Here is a 25,313-nt window from a genome sequence, read left to right as displayed (position 1 = left end):
AAGAGTGTATACATGGCTTCACCTCATTGTATCCAGAGAGTTGTGTTAAGACTAAATGCTGGTGGAGGTCTTTCAGTAGCTCAGAAGAAAGGCTTTTGCCAAGTGATTTGAGTCCCATCAGGAATATTAGGCATATCTCCTGCCTCTTGGAAAGATGATCTGAGCATGAGGCTTGGCAGAGGAACATACTGTTTTGCTAAAGAGCAGCTCAGGTTTGCTGGATTGCCTGGTTTCGTGCCTTGTCTGGAGCTTTTTGGGGAAATGGCCCAGCTTTATCTGGAAAGGGTTAGGAGATTCCTGTGCAGGACAGCCCCTAGCTTGGTGAGGGTCCTCCCCAAAGGGGTGAATATATGAAGGATACTGAGACTGAGCTGGTTGTCTGTGTGGGGCTGTACCAGTGGAACGGGGTGGATCCTGGAATGGGACCTGTTCAAGGCACCTGCAGAAGCAAAAGCTATAATGTTTTCAATTTCTGTGAGTAAAATTATTACTTTTCTAAGATGTATGGGGCTGTTTGGGACAGATCTCATTCTTGTACTTAAAACAGATATCCATTTGTGGATCCAGGTCGTACAGTCTGGCAGAGCTGCTGAAGCTGGTGAAAATCAAAACACTTCAGCTTCAGTGGGTAAAAGCATTAAAGTATTATTTTGAACAGCATATGAAAATGGGTTTGCTTCACAAAGGTAGTTTTCTAATAAAGGTTGTTTGAAAGTATTTTCCATGTTCGGTGATATTCTGGTATAATTTCATGAAGTAAAAACTGTGAAGTGAGTAACCTGTTTTCTACAATATCAGTATAGTCCAAGAGCCTGTATTTATATATAAATATATTTGTAGCAATTTTAGAAACCCTGTTTTTGATATAATTTTTTTTCAGTAAGTAGGGCAAATATTTAATTCTGTTTTCCATAATTTTGTTTCCAGCAGAGTCAAAATGTCAGACAAAAGTGATTTAAAAGCAGAACTTGAGCGCAAAAAGCAGCGCTTGGCTCAGATCAGAGAAGAAAAGAAACGAAAGGAGGAAGAAAGGAAGAAGAAAGAGGTAAATATGCAAAAGCGCCTTTTAGATAGCTCATGCTTGCAGAAGGGGTTTGCAGAGGTTTTGACATCTCACTGTTGTATACCCCAAGGTGTCTGTCACATGGAATGAGATCCCACATTAGCCTAACCTTTAAACGCTTATTTTTAGTCAAGGAACTTGGGGTGAGGGAATTGCTTTTAAAACCAGTGTGCTGTCAGGTGACAACAGTTTAGACAACATGGTGTTTATGTATCTGTAGAAAGACAAACTGATCTGCCACTGTGCTTTTTCGTGGGCTCTCTTCCAATGGAAAGGGAGTGGAGAGTGGAAAAGATAGAAAGAGGGCTCACATTTTTTTCAGTCCATTACAATCTAAATATGTATTTTTGTACTCTGAAGACTAGTTTGATTACTAGCTAAGGTAACAGATTTACAATTATTATTCTCCAGTAAAGTAAAACATAATTGCAATTGCCTTGTCATCTTCTGGCATGGGTGCATCTTTCAGTTCTGTTAAAGTTTGATTGACATATTAGTTTATTTGTCCTTGACAATATGCATTACATTTTTCATTAAGGGATTTGTACTTCTTTTTATTCAGTCACTTAGTGGAATAGAGGTGAGAATTGACAGGGAGTGGATATTCATTTTCATGCAAAGTCAGAGAAGCATTAAGTGATTATGTTTCCTTTCCTTCAAATGTCAACACTTACTATAGTTTAAAGCACCTGTTATCCTTTACTAATAACTGGTTTCCTTTTAAACTGACACTTTAATATTGTACGTGAATTTCATGGAATTACTGTGGAAATGTGATGTGATCCGAGAAATCAGCCTTCCAATTTTGGCTGTCTTTTTAATCTTTTTTCATTTGAGCCATTTTTGCACAATTACCAGCACACCCCCCAGTGAGGTTCCTGGAGTCACTAGAGGAATCCTCTCTAAACAGAACTTTAACGTTTTCAGTTCATTGCTTGCTTGCTAATGAGTTAGAGGGAAGAGAGCCAAGCTAATGGCTCGAGGAAGCTATTAAGTCCTTTCCTTTGTCCCTTGCCTCTGATTTTATGCCTCATGGAGATCCTGTGGTGGCTGGAACTTTCCATTGGCCCCAGTAGCCAGATCCAGCTTGGGACACTCGGGTCTACAGGTTATGCTGCGGTGTCTAACTGTGCTGCCTGGTGGCCTCCAGGAGTGAAGTCTAACATTCACGTAGTTTTTTAGTCACGGAGGCAGTTGCGTAGGAGTTGACTACAACCCTAGCTGCTGTCAGGTACATCAAGTTAGCTCATGGGAAGGGCTGAGCCCAGGGATATGCCTGAACTTTGTCTGTAAAAGTAATGTTCTTCTGCATCCTGGCTGTGTCGAAATTGGAGAACATGGGAATGCTTCTGAACTTCAAAGTTTTCTGTTGTGCCTGCACCAACATGAACACCAGGCTGAGGTACTGTGTGAGTCCTCTGTGCCCCACACTCTGGTTTCAGAAGAAAGGAAGACTACTCTATGTGGAGGCTGGATAGGATCAGCTGATTTATAAGCAACCTTAGGATCCAAAGTACAGAGGCAGATGCCTCAAGACACTTGTAAGAGCTATGCTGGGATTGCTATATTTAAGACAAGACAAAATGTTAGCCACGACCACTTGCGTTTTGTTTTACTTGCTTTAATAGCACTGCACTAGACTACAAAGTGGGATGTGGGTTCATTCCCTCATTTGCTTGAGAGAAGGGCTGCAAGCCTGTTTCTTTCAATGGAGTCCTCTAACCTGTAGGCTGGGGCATCAATCTTTTCCTTCCACCCTACTAAACTGGGGAACGATGAGCCAAATATAAGGGATTCTTGCTAATGCAGGTGTTGCTCCTCCTGTCTCTAGGTCCCAGTAGACCAGAGGGAGAGGAGGCTAATGTCTGGAAGCTCCAAGAAGGTATAAATATCTAAGCAAAGAGGGAGGGGTCTCGTGGACCATTAGTTTTGACTGTTGGTGCCCAGGGCTGCCAAAATCCTGTTTTAGACATGTTAGTCTGGATCCTCCTGCTAGATGATGAAGTTTATGAGAAAATATTTTTATTGCCAATGTAGGCCCCTTAAGCTACATCACTGAAGTCCAATGGAATTTTATTTCTTGATCCCGGAGGAAGTAGGAAGGACCATTTTTATTCAAGATAATGATACTTGTTATTCTATGGTCAGCTTTTGTATTAGCTGATTAAGTTGCATCTGATGAGTGAGAAGCAGAAGATTTCCAAAAATCCTTGCAAGTATCTTTGCAAAGATCAGTTTTTCCATGCATTTGGAGAAAAATATTGTTACTCATATATATGGTATAAATCTTCTAAGTTATAAATTATCTAAACATATCTAAGTGAATTTCAAAGTGTTCCTAAGCAGTGGTGCATATAAATATTTACCACACACTTAATTGCTAGAGCTGGTTATATGTGGATGAAACTTTTCTGCTTTGTTTTAACCCAGGCTGATCTGCAGCAAAAGAAGGAGCCAGCTCAGGAAGATTCTGACCTAGACCGTAAGAGAAGAGAGACAGAAGCTTTGTTACAGAGCATTGGTATCTCCCCAGAACCGCCTCTAGGTATTTAAGAGAAGCACACTGTAAAGCATTCAGCTCTGCCACAATGAATGCATTCTTTCTCCTAAAGCATGCCTGGCTTTTTTGATTTTTGGCTGTATTAGTGAAGTGAACTCTTCTGTTTGAATGCCTGCCATACCATTCACATATACCAGCTCATGGCATTTTGAGTACTTGTCATTGCCAAAAACATCTGTTTCATTTCTTCAAGAAATTTTTGTGAACGTACTGCAGATTGGTTTTGCATACCAGCAATGATTTCTTTTCTGATGGACCGTATTATCTTCTCTCACATCTATCTGATGACCCACAAAATACTGTTATTAATGCTGGGGTTTCATTAGCCCCAAGTTTCAAAAATTCAGATTAATCATTTGCTGAGAAAGGAGGAACGTAGTCGTGTAGAAACTCCCACTGATTTTCTTTTAAAATCAATCAAAACTGGAGACAGGAAATAAAAAGACAAATCACAAATAGCAAAAAGCTTATAGTAAGATAATTATTGTAGATTTTAGCTCTGGTTGCATGTGGTAACGTCTTTTTTGGTTTTGATGTTTCAGTTCTAGAATCTGAAGTCCTCAGTTTAAAAATCCATGTGGCAAAAGCTTATATAATCTAAGTATTGGTTACGTTGATTAAGTTCTGTCTCACTGGGTGGCCCTAAAGTGAGAAATTTCCTTCCTTCCTTCCTGTGCTTTCTTCTTCCAGAATCACTCTCACTATTTTAGCTGAAATAGTGGTGCCACTGGAGCTATCAAGCCTAGCTGTTCTTGCCTGTAATATTCAGGAAAAACTCCAAATTTGACAAAATGCTGAAGCCCTGATTTAGGATAGCACCTTATTCAGATGCTTGGGTGCATATGGAAGTAGGTCGTAACATACTGAGCTGTGATTTTAATTCATAGCTTGCAGCAATCAACATTCATTGAAAAAAGTTTTGTAAGTTATGATACAGTGACTGAAGCTTTTAAATGCCACTTTTCAGAAGAATTGCCTGACAAGTAATAGTTAGGGGTTTTTTTCATGTATCATAAACCATGTTTTGTAAATTATTTCAGGATGCTATAAAATAAGGTACATTTTAAATGTTCTATCATTTAAAATACTCATATTTATCTGAAAATGAGGATATATTTCCTTATATTATTAACCAAATGCCTATCTTCATGTTGCAATTTATCAGTTCTTATCTTAGTTAACTATTTGTTTGTTTGATACAGACAAAAAAAGATGAAAATTCACATATAAGATTATTTGTTTTAGTTAATAGTATTCTGTCCTCATCCATTCCCTGTATATACACTCACAATTAATATGGAAAGGAGGTTTTAATTTTGCCTTCACATACACATACAATACCCAGATCCCACTGTGAATATGTAATACATAAACAGCCAGGACATACCTGTAACCTGCTGAAGGGCTGTCACGAAGATGAATTCATTTTCCATGCCACAGTCATTTCTGTGACGGTCTGTGGTGAGAATCTGCGTGAAATGTTTGACCACGTGGAAAATCCAAATCTCTTGACTGGTCCGTCATTGTGCATTACACAGCATAACAAAATAGTTCAAAAAGTTTTACTCCAGTAAATCTATAAAAGGAAATGCACGTGATTTAAACCAAATGGGAAACTTTGCTTTTGCATTAAAACCCCTTTTTGTGTTTTGTTCAGTGTGGCTGCTTTGCAGAATGCTTACATTAAAACTTGACTGGAGCCATCTCTACATTTTAAATATTTTTGAGAAACCATTTTAAAAGAAATCAGGATATTTTTACTTTTTTATTTATTATTTCCTCGCTGAAGAGCTTTAACTCGGGCTGACCTTGAGCTATGAAGTTCCTTTCCTGTTTCAGGAAACAAAACTGCCTTTGCATGAAATATGCTTCAAAAGTCCTGGCAAGCCAAAGAGAAATAATTTCTAGAGCTTGGGCAAATAGTATCTAAACCAAGGGAAACTTTTCCTTGAGTGTTGAAATCATGTCCCACCCAAAATGCAAACTCTATGTGACCTAAATTACTTAAGAAAACATGATCACTGAGCAAACTAATGTATATTCTCACCACCTTTGGGAAATGATTTTAACTTAGCTGGATTTCCTTATTTAGCTTTTGTTTTTGATGTCATTTCCACACTGCAGCCTTAGACCATATCTAATGGACGCTGACTTTTGATTTAAATTTAAAATTTGGAAAGTATGCTTGTTTTATTGCCTACTTGACTTTACCAGAAGAGTTCACTTAGTTTTTTGACAAGACGAGCCCCTGATATTTCTTCTTACCTTTAATCTTTTGCAAGTCATCTTTAAACTATACCCGAGGAAACAAGTGCTATTTTATTTCCACAGATATCTCCTCCATTGATCAGTTGTAGATTTCCATTGGGCTTTCAGTCCTGTCTAAATTCGTGTCAGTTTTAACACTTCCAAAAGACTTAAAATTCACTTGACTCTCTTCCTTTTCTTTTTCTTTCCTTCTTTATTTGCTTTCACCATTTCAAACTCTCCTACTCATCCATCCACTATCATTTTGGTCCATTGGTTTTGATTTGTCTGACACTGCTCTTCATCAGTGCAGTCGCTGCATGTGTTAACATGGGATACCTGTTATTTTCATTATTTAGTCCCAACCCCTATGTCTCCCTCTTCGAAATCAGTGAGCACACCCAGTGATGCAGGCAGCCAGGATTCGGGAGATCTGGGACCCCTAGGAAGGTAAGACGCAGAGTCAATAGCGTTGAATAAATGCGAGCTGGTTTTTTTTTTTTTCACTTCACTCCTACTTCCCCATTATTACCTTTGCTTCTGTAAATGAGAACGTGCTGTACCTAACGTGTACTTTTGTTTCTGCCTTTTCCACTGTGTGTTACGATCTGCTAAGACTGGTCTCAGATGTGAGGTAAATGAATGCATGCAGCAAGTGTATCTTAAGCTGTGATCCCCAAACCTCATGTTGGAAGTGAGATCTGGATTTACACTCTAAAATGGCCCACAGAAAGCTGTCATTCTCTGTGGACACACACTAAAAACAGGCGCAAGTGCCGGGTGGTAGAACCTGTTACTCATGTGAATTATCTTTGTTCATATAACCAGTCCCCTTTGAAGTCCTTCCAGGTGTAATGCCAGGCTGCCTCAGGTTCTTGTATGGCTGCTCATTGCAGTGTGTGGCATTGCAGTGGCAGGGAGGAGCTTGTACAGAAACATGCTGAAACACCCCAGGACCAACTGGCAATTCCGCCTTGGAAATTGCAGAGGTCAGAGAGTTTCACGCAGAATGGGGGGAATCAGCTCTCTTCTTATTGGAAAAGGGTGGTGGGGTGTGTGTAAGGAACGGACACTTTTTATCTTTGTTCATACGGCTGAAATGGGAAATGAAGCGGTAGTCACTGTGTAATTCCTACTCCAGAGTGGAAGAGAAAGGAGGAGGATGCTGGTAAAGGAGCATATATTCAAAAGGTCCGAGCAACTGTACTGTGTATTTTGAGAATTGTAAAACACAGCTCTTTTTGTACCAGACTAATTCAACGCAAACCTGAGCTGCCGGCTCATCCAAATCTGCAAGCCAAAACTCTGCTAACGGCTTGAAAACACAGGGATTGCTCTCCACAGTTAACAGTTGTCAGGAGTAGACAACACAATATACCTTTACAGATATCAACACCTATGTCACAGATCTTCAGGTCACCAGATTCATAGCACACCAGCCTTCTGCTTAGAAAAATCACACTTCCATAAGCTGAAAGTATATTAGGTCCCCCCTCAGCCAGTTGCAGATGCTGTATGTTGTGATGTGCATGTTACATAGGTGCTGCTGAAATCTGCTCAGTCCTTGTCTCAGGTCTACCCTCTAGAAGAAGTGGGGGGTTGTTAAGTAGAAAGGCCCTAGCCTGTGAGAAATGGCAGTTCAAAACATGGAAAATAGTGTAATGCTACATTAATGGATAAATGCAACGAACTTAAGCAAATAAAAGTACTTTGAGCAGAACAAAAGTCGTTTTTAAGCAAAGTATAGCTTGCTGTTCAGGGTAAAGTTGTTTCCTACAGTCCTTCATGCATCTATGACATCGCTGGCTGGAGACTTCTAAATTCCTGCTTCTTTTCTGAACCTTAATGGTGTAACTTTTTTACTGTTAAGGTAATGAAATGCCCTTGGGAGGATTTATTTTACTCTGACCTATGCTAGCACTTTGACTCTCTGTCAGTAACAAGCAACAAAAGCACATGACCATGTGTCCTTACAGAAGAGATCCCAGTTTGTCCTCTCCTTCAAAGCTCACAAGGTATTGCAATGTGGGCTGTCATTTTGGATCCATTTTCTGGCTTGTGGCCATACTAGGAATTCAGTGGGAATCCCAAGACCTTGTTTGTAGTCCACCAGTTTGATTGTCATCCTCTCTGGTGTTGGAAGGGCTGGTGTTGTGTGTTGGGAAGGCCGCTTGCAGATGTTTGCCTGGAGCAATTGGTTTGTGGTAATGGAAATTACTGTGTCTTGGGGAATCTCAGTGACTTGTGGGTAGTACTGGGTGGCAGTTGGTTTGCCGTTGGATGCAGGTAGATGAGCTCAGTGTGTGGATATGTGACCGAGTACATTCAAGCATGCATGTGTGATAGAGCAGTCAAACCTTATCAAAAATAGTGGTAGACCTGTCATCACAGCAGGTAAAAAGGATGAAATCACCTCACTGTTTTCTCTCTGAGAGATGCCTAGACCATACTTCTGACTTATTTTGACTACTGCCTATATGAATGCCTGTTTATCTGTATAAGCAAGGTTATTCAGTTCCATTTTAATGTATCCTTCTATTTTGCTCTCTATGATAGAGAGGGCAGTTCTGCTGGATCCCCTCTCATGCCATTGTGCTTGTAACATCTCCCCCTTTTCCCCATTCTGCTGCAAATTTGCTGTACAATAGTAGACTGAGCACAGGCATTAGAGCAGAGCGGATTAGTTCCAAAGCTGCTAATGCCCCAGTCTTGGAGATCACAGCTTGTCTGTCGCTGTCTCTGCTAACGCTGCTGCAGAAATAACAAGCTCACACAGGCTGGCAGAAATCCTGCATGCAGTCTGATTACTTATTGCTGAAGTGTTCTTCAGAGAAAGATACAGATATTAAATAATAATAATAATAATAGCTGTGAAGTCATAGATTTTTGGTTCACTACAGGAGAGAGTCACTGGACATTGCTCATTCAGGATAATGTGGCTGCCAATAGGCAGATAATAGATCTTAACAGTAATTCATTCAGAAAAGTCATACAGCTTTTTTGTTGCACAGGAAGAAAAGCTGCGTGGTCACAATGGTCCCTTCTGCCTTACAATCTATAGACTAGTAGTGCTGCTATCCTGCAGGACCATTGTCCATTATCTCCAGCACAATAGCTAGAGCAATGTTGTCTTTTCCCTCATGCCATTAAGCTTATTAGGAGAAGGTGTGGGGCATACTGTGTAATAGCATTGAATTATGGAACCATTTCTGTCCCATGCAGCCCAGGTTTCTATGGGGTTTTTTGTGCTTGATGTTGAGTACCACGTTGCTATTTGTCTTGGCCTTTTCAGTAGAGATTACACTAGGTTTCAGGAGAGTTCCGGCTTCCCCCTGAGCCATGACAGCAACTGTAAGAATGAGAAGATATTAGATGAACTACTGACAAGTTTTCTTTGAATGCTTTCAGTTGGACGGGAGAGCCAGCTACTTTTTCTTGGCTGTCTTGGGGATCAGTTCAGGATATGCAGAGGCATGTTTTACTTTGATTCTGGAAGACTTTGCCATAACTGTGGACTTAAGAAATAGATTTGGTATGTGCTGCTCTAAGTTATCAGGCTGCTCTGAACAATTCATTAGTGCCCTGTTGTTGCACAGCAAGCAACTTGCCTATCTCCACATTGCTTTGCACACCCCACTTTTCTGATGGCTGTGTTGCTGGTGCTACTCAGATGGGACAGGAAAATTACATCACAGCCTGAACAGATACCTGTTTCTGGATAGATGGGTTATTGGTTCACAGAGCTTTCTGTTATGATGTATTCAGATATGGCTCATTTTCCACAAGATGATGTTGCAGGATCCTGTGAAGATTCTCCTTGGAATAGAGTATGCTTGGATCTTTCAGAAGTATTTTGTTTTGTTTAGTATTTTGTAAGCATTTTGTTGATGCCCAGTGTCCTACTGCTGATGGTCAGCTTATGCAGACATTCACAGCTGAAACATAGATATCAGCTAACTAGATTTGAGTAAACATTATGAAGAAAGAGGCTGAGCTAAAGGCATTTGCTGAGACCTCTTTTGCTGTAGCATGGTGTGAAACACAAATTTGACTCTTTGGGGCTGTTAATATGGAGCTTCTGTGTCATAACTAAATGCATCACAGCCCTCCCTACCAGGTACTCTGAACTCTTGCTATCTCAAGTGTGCCAGAGAGGATGCTAGCTGTTATAGTACAGCCATTATGAAACAGTGCCTACGGAGAAGCGTGCTTTACTACTCAATATACCTTCATAAATCTCATATCTCCTCAGCACTCACAGCCATGGACTGCATGTTTGTGTCTTCTGAGGGAGTATACAAGGACAAACGTTGGACAGTACTTCAGAACCAGGCAGTGCAGTACCAGGCCTTGTGGGCTGAGGAGCTCTCTGGAAAAGCCCCAGTACCCCAGTCACAGGTAGAGCACTAGGGCCAGGCTGCTCAAGAGAAGGTAGCAGAAATATATCTGTGCTGGAAGGAGGCGCTCCTGTGGCTGGGTAGCTTTCATGTGCTAATACTGGCCTGCACTGGTATGAATTCTTGTATTATGCACAGGGCATCCGTGTGTTCACCCTGGCATATTGCACACTTGGAGGAGTTCCATTCATGGACCATGATGTGATTTATCTATGTGGCCCATTTTTTCCCTGTATCCTTCACTGCTCCTGTATGTTCCCAGATAGTTTCTTTATCCACAGTAGCATCCCATTTATTGTTGTGCTGGGTTGCGTGTCTGTGTGTGTGCAGTGAAGTCCCTCAAATGCAGCACTTCCCTCTTGTGCATTTTATACTGGAACATGAGAAACCCATTAGCCTGCATATAAGGTTTCCCACCTTCCATCTGCCCAGTAAACTGCACCAGGCTCAGCTGTCTTGGACATGTAAAGGTTAATGGTTGCCCTTCTGTGGCAGCTTCATCTGTGTTCTTTTACTTTCTAACTTGCATATTTTGCTGACCAGATGTTTACACGTGTGATTATTTTATGGGCTACCATAAAGACAAAGATGATAGGAAGTGTTCTTCATCTTCTGATTGCTTCTTTCATTGGTTACTTCAATGTGGTGTTTTATCTGCTGTAAGATAATGCAAGGTGGATTATTTTGTACTCTTTCTTCCACGGTCCATTGGTCATGGTGGATTTGTCCAGCTATGGCTACTCTTTCTATAATTATTTTTCTTACTTGGATTAGGGCACTACATAATACTTAGTTTAAGTGGTTCTTACCTGAATTACATTGTTGTTCCATTGATATCACAGTTCTGAGATGTGTTCGATGCACTGGAATAGATTAGCTTCCTTCAGTGTGTGAAGGTTACTTGTAGTAAAGCAGGGTTAGTCCTTATTCAGATGAAGCTGTAAGTATTTAATGAAAGTTCCAGTGAGAGTGAGTTTGAGCATAGCATTGGGTAGCAAAGAAAAAATAAAGGGAAATTTGATTTCTCAAAGAGGTTTTGTAGGAGTAATATGCCATTTTTGTAGTAGTAATATGCCATAGAAGTTAGACCACTCTAGAATCCTGATTTGCCTCATCATTACCACAGTTTATTTCTAGATGAAATACAGTACATGAGCAATCCTAGAAATAGAACAACTGCCTGTAATGCTGGAGGACTTTTCTCTGAGGAGTGGTATCTCCTTTGGCTTTTGCTGCTGACATAACCTTTTGTCCACTTTATCAATTCATCTTGCAGTTAGTGTGACTTCTGAATATGCTCCTGGTTGTATTCCAGAGGACGTAGGAGCAGCTGTCACATTAGATTGGAAGTCCTTACTGATAAAAAATCAAGAACATGTCTTCTTATCTCTCATTCTGTTTTGAAGTTTGCTGACAATATTAGCCTGCATTTGTGTACGTTTTCATCAGATGTGATTCTAAGTTGCTTTCATCTACCATGGCCACTTTGAGCCATTTGTGTATAAAAAGAAATACACTAGGATATGTTTTCTTTCACTGTGTTGATGTCCACCCTCAGTTTGTATTGGCCCAGTGCAGGGAGACGCAGATGTAATTCCAGTCCTTTTCCTCTGTAGCTTATTGTTTACTCAGTTTTGTGTAGTTATTAGGTGTTCTGCTTTTTATATAGATATTTCTGCAATATCTAAACACACACGAGACTAGATGTTACCCCTGCATTACTTCATGTCTGACTCTCAGACACAAACATTTCATCCTTCTCAGGTACACAGTCAAAAGCAGAGAGGTTGCTCTGGAGCATCTGGGCCCCGAGTAAGTCAGAGCACGTAATTATTGTAGTTACCCTTTTACAGTTTTGTATTTAATCTTGCTCACTGTCAGTCAAGTTAGAAAAAAAAACAAAAAAGGCATCTCTAGTGAAGAAGTGTGGTCTTACCACATAATATTTAAAATCACAAAGATTTTGTTTGCTGATCTCTCATGAGTTTATCTAATGTCACAAAGTCTTTATGTTTTGTGCTTTTAGGCTTTTTGTCTGAAAAATCAGACTTGGCAACTCAGCTTTTACTGTCATTGTTTTATTTTTAAACAGCTCCTTACCTGGTATAGTACTATAGCACATTGAGAAGCGGAAGAAAGGGTATCAGAATGCCATTCTCCCTCTTAAATGGCTGCTTAGCTATTTAAGTAGACAAAGCAAAAGAAGAAGATGGATACTGGTCTCTATTTTGCTTATATGGGAAGGCTGGGTTATTGTAGTAGATCATCTTTTACAGTCCATGCAGCGTATTTCCTATCTTCTCTTTAGCTACAGAAAACATCTCTCACAGACTTCAACAAAACCATGTCTCTGTAAGATCTGCTAAAACCACTATTACCATAACCATATTGCCTGGGGCTTGGCTGCTTTATCATTAAGTAAATGCATTTGGCAGGTTTTGTGTAATGATGCTCTTTCATCCTTGCCACTCAGCTTTGCATTACCAGTATTTCATTGTGTTATCGTATTTGCAAATGACAGACATCCTTCTTCAGATGTGGCCAGTACAAGTGGGCCTGTCTTGTATTGCCTGAGGAACAGCAGCCGTAACTGCTTAGTAGCAGATTATTTTTTTTACAGTGGTTTTTTTTAAGATCAGTTTATATGACAAAATGTCTTTTAAATGGCTGGTTTAGTGGCATACATATTTCATAAATGGGCTGAGCCAGAGGAAAGGACATGACAACATAAAGTAAAGACACTTGAGGGAGCTACAGGAAAGGCTGAGGTAAAATAACTACTTTATGGTGATCTTTACTCGAATGGTGTTTTATTCAGAAGAAGAAGGATTGTAACCCTAGGGACCCATGTGTAGTGCAGACATGGGTCTTTCACGGTGGAGAGTTAAGAGAAATGCTTGCTTGGTGGCTAGAGGTAAACAAGATAACGCGTGGGATGCTGGCATTGCCACTCTCTTTTGGTAGCTTTGGACTTGGTATGGGGTGTTTGCTATTACATGGTCAGAAATACACGTTCCAACCATTAAATTTTTTCCCCGTATATTTAGCGTGACACCATCATCAGGATCTCTTGGCACACATGTTTTATCTTAGTTTCCAGCAGTGTTAGAGTCCAAATTGTGCCTTAAGTCTTCTTGATCGTGCTGGCATCTGTGAAGGACTGACAGTGTCAACCTCCTCCCCTTGCCTGGGGGAACCTGGCTGTCTCAGCCATCTTTGCTCTAGGAACTCTGCTGCTTTTTAAAGCCATGCTGCAAATCTCTCGCACTTCCCACCTGGTCCTCCTTCCATGAGTGTGGGCTGCTCAGTATGAGTGGCTGCGTTGAGCTGCTTCCGCACATCATGGCTTGCCCTGCGTAGATTAGTGTATGAGGATGGAGGAAGGCAGGTTTCTTGCAGTTTTTTCCCTCCTTTTGTCTCTGCACAAGAAGAACCACAGTTCTTCTCCTTTATATTCAATTATATTTAGCCATAGATATCTGAAACCTTCCCCTGCATATTTTTTTAAGCCTATAAACATAAGCAGCTACCTTAGGGACTGATATTTGGCAGTTGCTTTCAACTGTCTGTATCTCTGACCTAGAAAGTAGGGAGTGTTTTTCAGTGCGTGCCAGTTACAAAGTCAGAATGGTCCGTATTAATTAGAATCATCTGCAATCCTGTTAGCATGTGAGCCTATGGCATCATTAAGGATTTTCATGCTTTCATTCCTAAAGGATGGATAGAGTTCAGTCCTGCAGATCTTTGATTATTTTTCTCATTAGCAACCATCTCCATGCTGTAAATTAAAGGAGAAGGAAAGATTGCCATTCCCAGGGTGCTTCATAAAATGCCTTGGAAACCTGAGCCCCAGCTGCATCCAGAAGAAAAATTGACGTATAAAGCCCCACTTAACCATTTAGCTTATCAGCTCAGCTGTAGTTACTTCTCTGTGGTTATTTCCAGGCATATCATGCATATATTTAGTCAGACAATCAGATGATTTTAGGGACTAAAACACTAATCCTCTTAAAAGAAAACAACGTACTTGTTAAGGCCAGCTTGGCTTAAGCAGTTCTCTTGCACAGAATTTCATCTTGATTTAATTAAATTGTGTGAGATCACCTCCAGTGTTAAACTGTTCAGTATAGTTAAACTGGTACAATTCGTGCAGTAGATGTTTTCTCCTTCACTAGCCTGTTAGCCTTAGAAAATCCCCATTCACAACTTCATGTTTAATCTGGAAAAATAAAAGAGGCTCTGAGTAGCTATTTCAGTAACTCATGTTTTCAGGAATTTTTTTCAAAACTGTGAAATGGGAATTGCTGCCACTGGAAGAATATTGGTAAATCTCCAGATCCTTATATTTCTCTTTTTTCAAGGAGTTTTGAAACAGTTAACAAACATGTTAGATTTTTCATAAACAGAACATTTTGGTTTTCCATTTAAAACTGACTTTGATTCAGAAATTTTAGTTTACTTTAATAATTCAAATCTGAATATAATTTCTGAGCTGGTCTATTAAAAATCAGATAACTGGGTCATGAAAACTTGACATTTTGACTGTTGATGTGAAAAATTTTTGCTAACTCTCGTACAGTGAGCTCTTTTTTCAACCTGGTTAGAGGAAAAATCTCATCCCCTCCTGGCATGATTTTGCTGTTTCTAGCACAAAATAAATTGCATAAAGGAAGTGCTAGTAGTTAATGGGTTTTAGCACTGAAGCAAAAATGAAAAATCTTTCGCCACCTTCTTCAGCTGAATAATACCAGACTTAAAAGTTGTAGGTTCCAGCCTTTGTGTTACCTCTTTGACTCCTCTGAAAAGCTGTGGATTGCCTTTCCTAGATGTGACTAATAAATTTGACTTTGTCCTTTATGCGATTGAATCCAAAACCCCTTGAAGTCTGTGAGAAAACTTCCCTCGTATGCGTATCCATAGGCTCTGGATCAAACTGTCCTGATGTGAGTACTGTGGTTCCTTTGAAGCACCTGCCGGAGCCGGTAACATGTAAGACTTCTCCCACCAAGTTATTTCTTTACATTTGTGATCATTTTAGTTCTATTTTGTGCATAGACTTACTCTTCGTTTGAAAACTAAGATGAAAATAGTGTTTTTAAAAATAAATTACATGGTTTGCTACAAGAACAAAGCAACTTGTCCCTTCCCTCTCCTAAATGTGTTTTTTATTACTGCACTTTCAAAATGACTGTTCATGCTATCCAGCACTTTGAGTAAATCTGTGTCAGTTCATAGGCTCAGCAGAAGCTTCTAACTATTTGACCTTCTGTCCTTGCAGATCCAGCCTGCTGCTCGCAGTGACCCTCCTTGTAAACCAGCATATATTTGCAGACTAAGATTTCTGTAGCTATAGCACATAAATTGTGAAAATGACAAGGTTCATTACGTTGTCAGGAGACTACATTCTGTAACGTAGACCTGAATCAAAGGACAGACTTTAAATATATCAGATAAACTTCTGATTTAATCAGTGGAATTCTCTGAAATGGGAATCAACAAGGTGTTGGTCCTGTGATATGTCCTTACAATTAAAGGCATGCCAGAATTGTTCCTTCTGATTTAGAAGTCAAGTGAATGTTGAAAATTATTAAGTAAATTCAGCAGCATAGCCTTGATTTAAAGTTAATTTTGAAATACACATTTGTTTAAAAAATTATTTGTCCATATTTTTTTTATAATAGACTATAAGAAAAAAAAAGAGAGAAGAGTGTTTTAAACTCATGCCCTTCTGAGAACGGCCATTATGGTTGCCACGCAGCTGAAATATAGTGCTCTGCTCTCAGGAAGGTCATAGTTGCTCTTTTTATTGGTGAAGACTGGGAGTCAGAGGTGTCAGCCTGTTCTGAAGAGTAAATGCCTACCCAAGTACCTGGCTGTGCTCCATGAGTGGTGTCAAACTCCTTGTTTGCTGAATGTATTGTGGCATTTTATTTTATGATTAGCAGCCCAGCTCCAAACACAAGAATGTGCAGTGAAGTCAGAGCTTACTGCTCTGCAAGTGTAAGTGAGCGTCTTGTTGAGGGGCACAAACCCTCCCTGACTGCTGATAGCCGTCTTGCCTATCATGTGCTTCAGAAAACAAGGAGCACAAGGAAGGTATTTTCTTTTTGCTAGTCCTTTCAAACTGGAACAGATCTACAAAACAGAGCACAGATGGCAGCAGAATAGTGGCTTGAATGCAAAGCATCAACTGATGCAAGTGTACTTTTCCATCTCTGAGTAGTAGCTTTGATTCTTCCTGTTTTTTGATGTATTATGTCTTGGAGACACACTTTAAGTGTATGATAAATATCTGAAAATTATATTGAAGAAAATTAAGATTATGAAAATCTAGATTGAAAGGAATAAAAACAAACACTTTATGTGCATATATTTTTAAACATCTGCAGTGATTTCTTACATTTTCTTAGTTCAGATTTTCTAATTAATCAAAAGCAAAGTAGAAGGTGTGTAGAAACTGACACCACAAAGTAGGTAGAACTCTTTAAAATTTTATAGCTAAGTAATTGCAGCCTTAAAATTTATTCTGGCAATATTCAGACCTTCAAAAAAAAAAATCTAGATACATGATAGATTACGTATTGAAATTGCAGATAATGCTGGATTGTAATTAGGTGGCAGTATTTGTAACATACTGAAAAAGCCCATTCAAACGCATGTTAAGCATTGTATTCTACTGATTCTAAAAGTGATCTCGTATTGCACAGTTGTTGCATCCAGTAATTTTATGAGCTGTCTGGAACCTGTTTTTCAGTATATCATCAATGTGCAGGTGCAAAGTTCTTAATGTAAGCAATTCTGAATCTTTTGGAAATTGTAATCCAGACCTATATTTTCAGCACAGGGCTTCTCTTTGCATCAAAGTGAAAAACAAGAATCCTGTTACTCTTTGCAGTTTGGGGCTTTTTGGTTCGCTCCTTTTTGCTGAGTTGTTTTGCTAGTTGCATCTGAAGTTACAATAAAAGAAAGCGAGAAGCAGACTGAGCCTTGCAGGCTTTCAAGCAGCTCTCCTGTCAGTGCGGGTAGCCCCTTGCTCTTCATCAGGTGCTAGCAGGCAGATGAAAAGGGAAGCACAGAATCACAAACCCAAGAGTGGCTGAGGTGGGAAGGCAGCTCTGGAGATCATCTAGTTGATCCCCCCTGCCCAGAGCAGAGTCGCCTAGAGCAGGTTGCGCAGTCTCCAGTTGGGTTTTTAGTCTCCAAAAGGGTGGGTGCTTCACAAACTTCCTGGTCAACTGGTCCCAGTGTTCGGTAATGCTCACAGTGAGGGAGTTTTTTCTTATGTTTAAGTGCAGCATCCTTTTCTCAGTGTGTGTCCATTGCCTCTTGTCCTGTCACTGAGCATCGCCAGGAAGAGTCTGGATCCATCTTCTTTACTCACCTTCCAAAGTCACTGACTCAAGTTACTTGGGCTGTTCTCCCCAAATTCTCTGTGGACAATCATTTCTGAGACCTTACTTACCGCTGGAGTCTGAGTTGGGTGCTCAGAACTGCTGCCTGGAGCAATCTCCTGTCTTTCTGTTCCTATGCAGAGAGCCTGTGATGACATGCTTCATTGCTGGAGCACTTCATTTAAGGTGCCTGAAGATAATATAAATACCTGTTGTAATGTCAAGACCCCTGATCTCTTGGATGGCCAAAATTAGACTAGTCATTTCTTCCTAACTTACCTATCATTTTATAAGCTTTACTCTCATAAGCAAAGATGCTATAAAACTTCATATGTTTTTTGCATGACTCCAGATGTTGTGGGTGGGTCTCTCCTTCAATTCTTGTCTCTCAGTTTAGTAGCAATCTGTGCTTTGCTGAGTGGGATTGGCCTTTGATCTCTGGAAAACCTTAGTGCAGCTTAATCTGTGGAATGCCGTGGTGCACTCTGCTGTATTTTAGGGTTAGGAGGGCACATCTATTTCCCATACAAAGAGTCATTTTAGGACATTGCTGTTGTTGCAAGGGAAGATGCTTGGTTTGGGACCTGTCAGGTCTAATGGTGCTTCATTAGGTTCACATATGGATATTTCAGTTCAGCAGATACCTCAGGACTTGGTACACTGTCAGTGCAGTTTTCTCCTGGTCTGGAAAACAAAACAGCTCTTGGTGACAGGAGATGCCACAGTATGGCGTTTGCTTTCCTCCAGTTCTGCTAGAAGGTGTGATTTGCAACGCAGCAAAGAGATTTCTACCCCACAAGAGGCCTCTTGGGAAAGCGGGGTTTGCTGTTATTTCTGTGAATAGCCTTTTCCAAAAGCACAGATTTTCAGGTCTGGTTGCTCTTGACCTGGGAATGGAGAGTTGGGGGAGAAAAGAAGTCATGCAGAACACATGTTCTGCAACATCAGCAACAGATAAAGGAGGATGTGATTTTTAGCTTCAGAGAAGCAGAGTGCGAACTAAGCTGCCAGCACGTTGCACACTGATTGAATGAAAAAGTGTTGGATCGGGGCATTTATCAGAGCCAAGTTCTACTGCAATCTGACCGTGATGCTGGATATTAAACATCATTTTATGATGGTGATTTAATAAGTGTATGTATTGGCACTGATGCCTTACACGTTTCAGATACTATCAATGAGGACAGACCTAAAGTCACTTAAATCAGCTGAGAGGTTCTCATGATTTCCAGATGGTTTTAGATGTCAGACTCCATGTTCAATTAATGCATTTGGAGGTCAGGAACTTTCTAAAAGAGTTCAAATATTTTATTTTATTATTAGTTTATTTACTTTAGTCTTTTCCACATTTTTAATCTAAATAATTGAGATTATGCAATCAGAATAAAATCTTCTGAAAGTAGGGTTCCGCAGGGCATCGTAACAGCTGACAGAGTGCCTGGTTTTCCATGTTAATAATACAGAAAAGGGAATGCCTCTGTTTCAGATTCCTTTCACCTCCTCCCCTTACATTTTGCGGTGGTCTCTGTCTTCTTAAAACTGTGCTCTGAACATCTCCCTAATGCCTCGGATGTGAATCAGAATAGAAAAATGCAACAAGTTGCCTTGCCATCCAATCCTTTCATAAATGTATGACATAGGGGTCTCTTCCTCCTGTTGGTTTCTTTCTGCAGGTTATTCCCCTACTGACTGGGAGAAAAAATGTGTTGTATCAAAATCATCTGGTACTTTTCCAGTACTAAGAGCTGAAACAGCACCAGCATTAACACTGTCCTAAATTCAAGGAAAAAAAAAAAGATTATTGAAATCATAATACAGAGCAAATAGAGAATATTGAAATATGCTTATCTAAAGGAAGAGAGTAAAAGCAGACCAGTTTAAAGGGAGGTAATAGTACTTGTACCTTATTTACTTAGTGCAAGATCTAAAAGTCCTCATTCCCTTCATGCTGCTTTAGAATAATCTTTTTTTTTTTAATAATATTTACAGCTTTTTTATCCTACAATCTGCCAAGGGCAGCAGTTGTGCACAAAATGTGTAAAAGGAAGATTGATACCAGGACAAATGGTTTGTCACTATGATGTGGGAGACTGATATAGCAACCAGCTTTGAGACAGTGTTGGGTAGTCTGTGTGGTGAGAATAGGCTGATCTGGATGAGTCCTGACTGTGCTCCTCATGCTGGGTGGGTTTCCAGGGACCCTTCCCATGCTGTGTGTACTCACTTCACCTGCTGGAGGAGGTTCAGTTCAGATGGTCTGCAGGAGATTTGTGGAAGGATTGGAAAGCGCAAGGGAGCACTACTTTTCCCTGCTTGGTCTAATGTTCATCTCTTTTCCCCATAAAAATGTTAAGGTAAAACGTTTTGTATCTCTTCTGCGTAGATCTGTGCCAAAATCCGTTTAGCGGGACTTTCACCCACCTGTGCTCGCTGAAAGGTTCCAGACTGCCTGATTGCCGACCTATTGGCCAAGCAGTTCTCCTAGGCCATGCACTTGTCTCCTGGGTCTGTAACTTACTCCATCTGCCCTGTCATTGAGTGACTAAAATTCCCAAAGCTAGTTTCAGTTTTGTTTTATGAAGAAGAGTGAAAAAAGAGGAACAGCACCTAATCCTTTTCTTCATGAAGAAATCTCTGGAGAAAGAACACATGCACTAGATTTTAAAAAGATTAATTCTGCTTTTTCACTGAGATCCAATGGCATTTCACAATCCCTGCTGAGAACTGTCCAAAGGAGAACAAGCATAATTGTGATGCTCATCCAAATGATTAAGGAATGTCATACACTATATCTGCTATTCACAGATTAGCTTTAATTTCCTAGTCTGGATGACAGCACAGGCTATTCAACATCATCTTCGGGTTGCTAATCCTCGAAGAATCTATTTCTTTCTTTTTCAGTGTTATTGCCATGGAAACTGGCTAAATTGCAGGTCCAGATTACATCTGTACTGTTCACTCATTTTCATTTTGATCTGCAGACATTCTTCAGGTGCCAGGAAGAGGCAAAGGATGAATCAATATTGTTCCTTGAAACATATTCTCTGCTCTCCAGCACTCTGTGTGAGTGTAGCCCCTTGCATTTGAAGTCTGAAGATCTGCTACCTGCAGCCTCATTTTCTTTGAAAACATTGCTCAGCTGGGCTTGAGAGGACAACAGAGAAGATTGCTTCTTTATCCTTTTTTCAAGCCTTTGCAAGTGGTAACACGATGCAGAGAAAACAATTACCATTTGGACCACAAATCTAGGGAGTGTTTTGCAGATGCACTAAAACTGTTGAAAACAAGTGTAATCAGGAATCAAGGAGAATTACTATTAAAAGTACATACCAGTGTCAAGGATGGTGAAGTCTCTATGTCACAATCCAGATAACAAAGTATTTAAGGGAAGAACAAGTCTCTACTACATGTGTGGTCTGCGTGTAAGAAGTGATGGCCAGAACAACAGATGCTGCTGTTCTCATGTTTTGGGGATTTGAGTGCTGTCTTGACTGTTGAGATCTCTATATTTATTTTGTTCAGATGTTCAGCTGGGTACCAGCTAAATGTGCCCCCTCCTGCGTGTTTAAGTGCCACCTTGATCTGCATGTTTAGATAGTCACTAGGAAGCTGTAAGATTAGAAACTGGCATTTACAACGCAAGTCTGAATATATGCTGCTGACCTCGGAAACATTGCAGGAGTAATTTTCACACAGATAACATTTTTGTTAGAGTATCTGTAATGCATTAGTCACTGATGCCTTTGCCTTGCATCAGGCATTCAGATACTTATATTCACTTTCCACCGTACTTGAGCTACAGTCAAATTTCAAGGAAAAAATCTTTTCTTTATTACTGTAGTTTTGTCTCTAACCCTGTTGTGATACAGTTTCATTTTGGAGAAGTCCTCCTTTATCACTGTAAAGTCTTTCATGCCAATACACAACACTATGGATCATAAGTTCAAGGGAATAAGTGCCCTTAGGTCGTTGCATTGGAAAGCAGCTTTGCATTACAATTCTTCATTCTTTTTGTACGTACAGGGTATTGAGATTGATTCTCTTTCACTCTGACATGACAGAATGCAGCACATGCCCTTGTTTTTCTCTCCAGAGTGAGTTAACATTGGTAACAGAATGGGTGAGTTTATGAAGTACAGGAGGTAGCATAATTATATGCCTTTAAGAGATCTATTTCTAACCTAGTTCAGTAACTTCTTAGTTTATATGAGTAATTCATTGGCAGACATTGCTATTGTTGCAGAAAAGCTTGTGTGAATTGAGCATGGCTGGTCTTACAGCTGGTTTTGACTGAACCAGGTAATACTATGTTCTCTGTATCCTCAAAATTTGTGTTCAGAAGAAATGGAGTTTTTAATTTTGAGGACTATCATTATCCAGTGTTTCTGCATGACTTGTTTGCTTTAGTGAAGGAGTACTTTCCTTTGCTTTAGCCTCTGCTAGTGAGATCAGCATGTAATGTGGTGTTCATGCTACACAAAAAGGTATTGATAATACCTTTGGCTCAGGAGCCAAACTTGTATTCCTGAGCCTGTCATGGATTCTGGCAGTTTTCTTGCATATGAGATGTGGTTACCCGGGGGAAGAAAACTAAAGTCAAACCAAGAGCCAGGGAATGAGTGGGCACTCTTGAAAATGTTGGCCTCAATATGTCAGTTTTTATATTTCTAAATGGTGGGATTGTAAGTATTTTAGGGGGCTCCAGAAAGGCTCTTTGAAATGTTTTAGAGATGGTAGCATTGCAAGTTGCACTGCAATGTACGAAACAACACGTTGACTTCCGACCACACCTCTGGAGCGTTTGTACGTTTGGTGATAGTCCCATACGGCAGCAGTCCATTAAGGGACTGTCACAGATCTGATTTCCCCAAATGTATTATTCCTCTCGTCCTCGTACATTTCATCTGGAGGAAAAGAATAGTTTGGTTTTTTGTCCTAGGTGCTCCCAGAATATGTGAGAGCTGGTGTCAGTGTGCCATTTGTTGGCATACGCGCTCTGTTACATTTATGCCCAGGGCACCATTTGATAGGATCACTTATCATCAGTCTCAGGAGTGTCTGAAGGGCTGGACTACTGGAGTTATTGGAACTAGCTAGTGGAGTTCCTAGCAAGTGCTCAGCACACCTTATCATAAAAACATGATTACAATAAATTGTGTCTGCAGCTTTTACAGATTATTGTGAATGCATTAACCATAGTTAAAGAGCTACAAATCTTTCAGAAAAAGAAAAAAAAAAATACCCGTTAACCAGTATCTGGAAGGAAACCCAGCTTATTCCCTTTGTTTATCAATAATATGTAATTTTACTAAGATGCCTGACCTGTCAGCTTAACATAGAAACTTTGTTTGACATACTGTGGCTGTCCCTTGCACTTGAAAGTTGAATGTACTACATAGAGCATGTAACTAATGAGATGGGGTTTTGTTCATCCTTTCAGTTAATTCTGTGTGTTCTTTTTCCCCCTCCCTTTGTGCTGCACGGCTGATTACCACCTTAGGACCTTGCAATGGGACACAGACCCCTCAGTGCTGCAGCTCCAGTCTGACTCTGAACTTGGGTATATGTCAGCTCTTTTTGTTATTTGATTATAATTTCTTTGCAAGAGTTATGTTGAAAATGCTCCCCAGTTAAGCTGGTTTTATGTGATTTTCATTTGCTTTGTTGACTCAAAAGACCATAATTTAAGTTTCCTTTTTTTAGTTTCATCAGTAAGAAGCTTCAGCAAAGCCATCTTTGTGGGAAAAAAGAACTATTTAAAGAAGCTCATGAAAAGATAAGCTGCTGTTTCTGTTGCCTGAAACACAATACAAATAACTATTTCATTACAGATGAAATGTTATTGTTGTGGCACTTAAATGTGCATGTACAGTTACATTGGTCTTGTTTGTACCTGTTGATTCAGACTTTTATCTCTGAATCATTTGCAAGGTACTTTTCCCCCTCCTTCCTGTCTGCCATAGTTACACTGTTTCCACGCGCAGTAATAATTCCCCCTTTTTCCTTAGGAGCTGTATAGTGCTTATAATTATATAATTAATTCCAAGAGTAGTTGCTGTCTTAGTTGAGTTCAGGCCAGTCAAGCATTTTTTAAAATGTATTAGAGCTAAAATTAATATTTTTTAGTTTGGGCTGGAACTTCTCTAACCCAAGCATCTGAAAAAAATATTGGTTAATTTAAATAATTTAGAAATGTCTACCTGCAGAGATATTTAGAATAAACTATTCCTCTGAAAAAAAGATAGGCAGCAGTCCCTCAAGTTCTTCAGAGTAATCAGCAAAACCAAATCTCTATGTTGAAGAAGTTTCTCTACCTGTGAACTTACAGGCCTGCCTGTCTGAGTCTCCAGGCAAGCATCTTGTGCTTTTACTAGATCATGTGAAATTTGTTCACCATTCTATAAGAAAAATAAGAATTTCCCTGTAACTACTGATTGACAGTGCTCCCAGCTGCAGTTAGAGATGTTAGGGGTATTCACCAGGAAAGATCAGAAGGAGTGGAAAGTATCCAGAGAACTTTCTAAACAGGGCTTTTCCCCATCCAGAACCGCTAGGAATGTTTGTCATTTTCACCTGAGTGTGGCTTCAGATAGATCCGGCTTCTACAACTTTACCTGGACCATACCAAAAAAGGTAGAGTTTTCTGAGCTGTTTTAATATACAGAAACTTTTTAGAAATCTCAGCTACCCTTTCCCAGATGTTTGTATTGAAAGATAAGCACCCCCAGGAGCAAGGTTCCTCACATGACTGTGCAAGGCAAATTCCTTTATTTGACTTGTGAAAAGATAACCCTGAGTGTATCTTTCGTGAGTGGTCAGTGCAAAGGCAGAGAAGAAGCATGCCAAAGAGTAAATCCACAGGTATACTCTGTAATGGAAGTCTTGCCCCTTTTGAAAGAAAACTGTTTTCAAAACCAACACAGAGTCAGAGAGAGGACCAGACATTTCTCTGGTGTCATGAGACTAGATAAAAAATAATACCAATGGAAAAGTTGGCAATTAAATTTGTGTAGCAAAACATTTCTAGAAGATACGTCTTTTTTTCTGGCACCTACAGCTAAAGGGATCAATTTTAATGTATGGACTTTAGTTACTGTCCTCCTACTGGCAACTTGGAGGTGGTTTTGAAAGGAATCCTTCAAAGCTCATGTGCTCTCTAAGAGTGATATTCAGCAAGCTGTAAATGATAAGAATTATGAGCACCTCAGATCAAAAGTGGTGATGGGAAAGCAGTAGACAGTTTAGGGTTACTCTAAAAGGACTAGAGACTAAAGCATTACAGTCCATATTTGGAAGAGTCTAGGTGCTGAAAGGATACTCCAGTTGTGCCTAAGTGCTTGGGATCGAGGGCTAGGCCAACTTTTAGTTACATAAGAACCATTGCAGGTTGCTTAGCAGGGGCAAAAAAGAGACATTCCTTCAGATGAAGAAAGACCTCCCTGTCTTCACCAGTAATTACCAGGATGTGGACAACACTAGACATTTGCAGAGGCACCAGCAATTCCCAAATTAGAAACGTTATAGGTGAAAAGTTCCACACATTCTCTTAGCACAGTGCCCTGGGATGTAGCTCACTTCTTGGCCAGCAGTCTATAAAGAAGTTAACCCAACTAGTGGTTAAATCCAGCTCCCCAATAGGATCGATGTTGCCTATC

General features: G+C 40.0%; 1 protein-coding gene across 1 annotated transcript; it reads left to right on the top strand.

Annotated features, from left to right (window-relative positions):
• Positions 1 to 937: 937 nt before the first annotated feature.
• On the top strand, positions 938 to 6,320 carry LOC104488832 (cytoplasmic dynein 1 intermediate chain 1-like; the record flags this gene model as incomplete). The annotated part of the gene is made up of 3 exons (XM_010130924.1): positions 938 to 1,045; positions 3,494 to 3,608; positions 6,230 to 6,320. Coding segments are annotated over exons 1-3 (314 nt in total), but the record flags the coding sequence as incomplete, so codon positions are not given.
• Between the last annotated feature and the right edge of the window lie 18,993 nt (positions 6,321 to 25,313).

This window comes from Buceros rhinoceros, unplaced genomic scaffold (genome assembly GCF_000710305.1).
Source record: "Buceros rhinoceros silvestris isolate BGI_N320 unplaced genomic scaffold, ASM71030v1 scaffold43270, whole genome shotgun sequence".
Lineage (NCBI taxonomy): Eukaryota > Metazoa > Chordata > Aves > Bucerotiformes > Bucerotidae > Buceros > Buceros rhinoceros.
The sequence above is the reverse complement of the archived record's forward strand: the minus strand, read 5'-3'. Positions and strand labels throughout refer to the sequence as shown.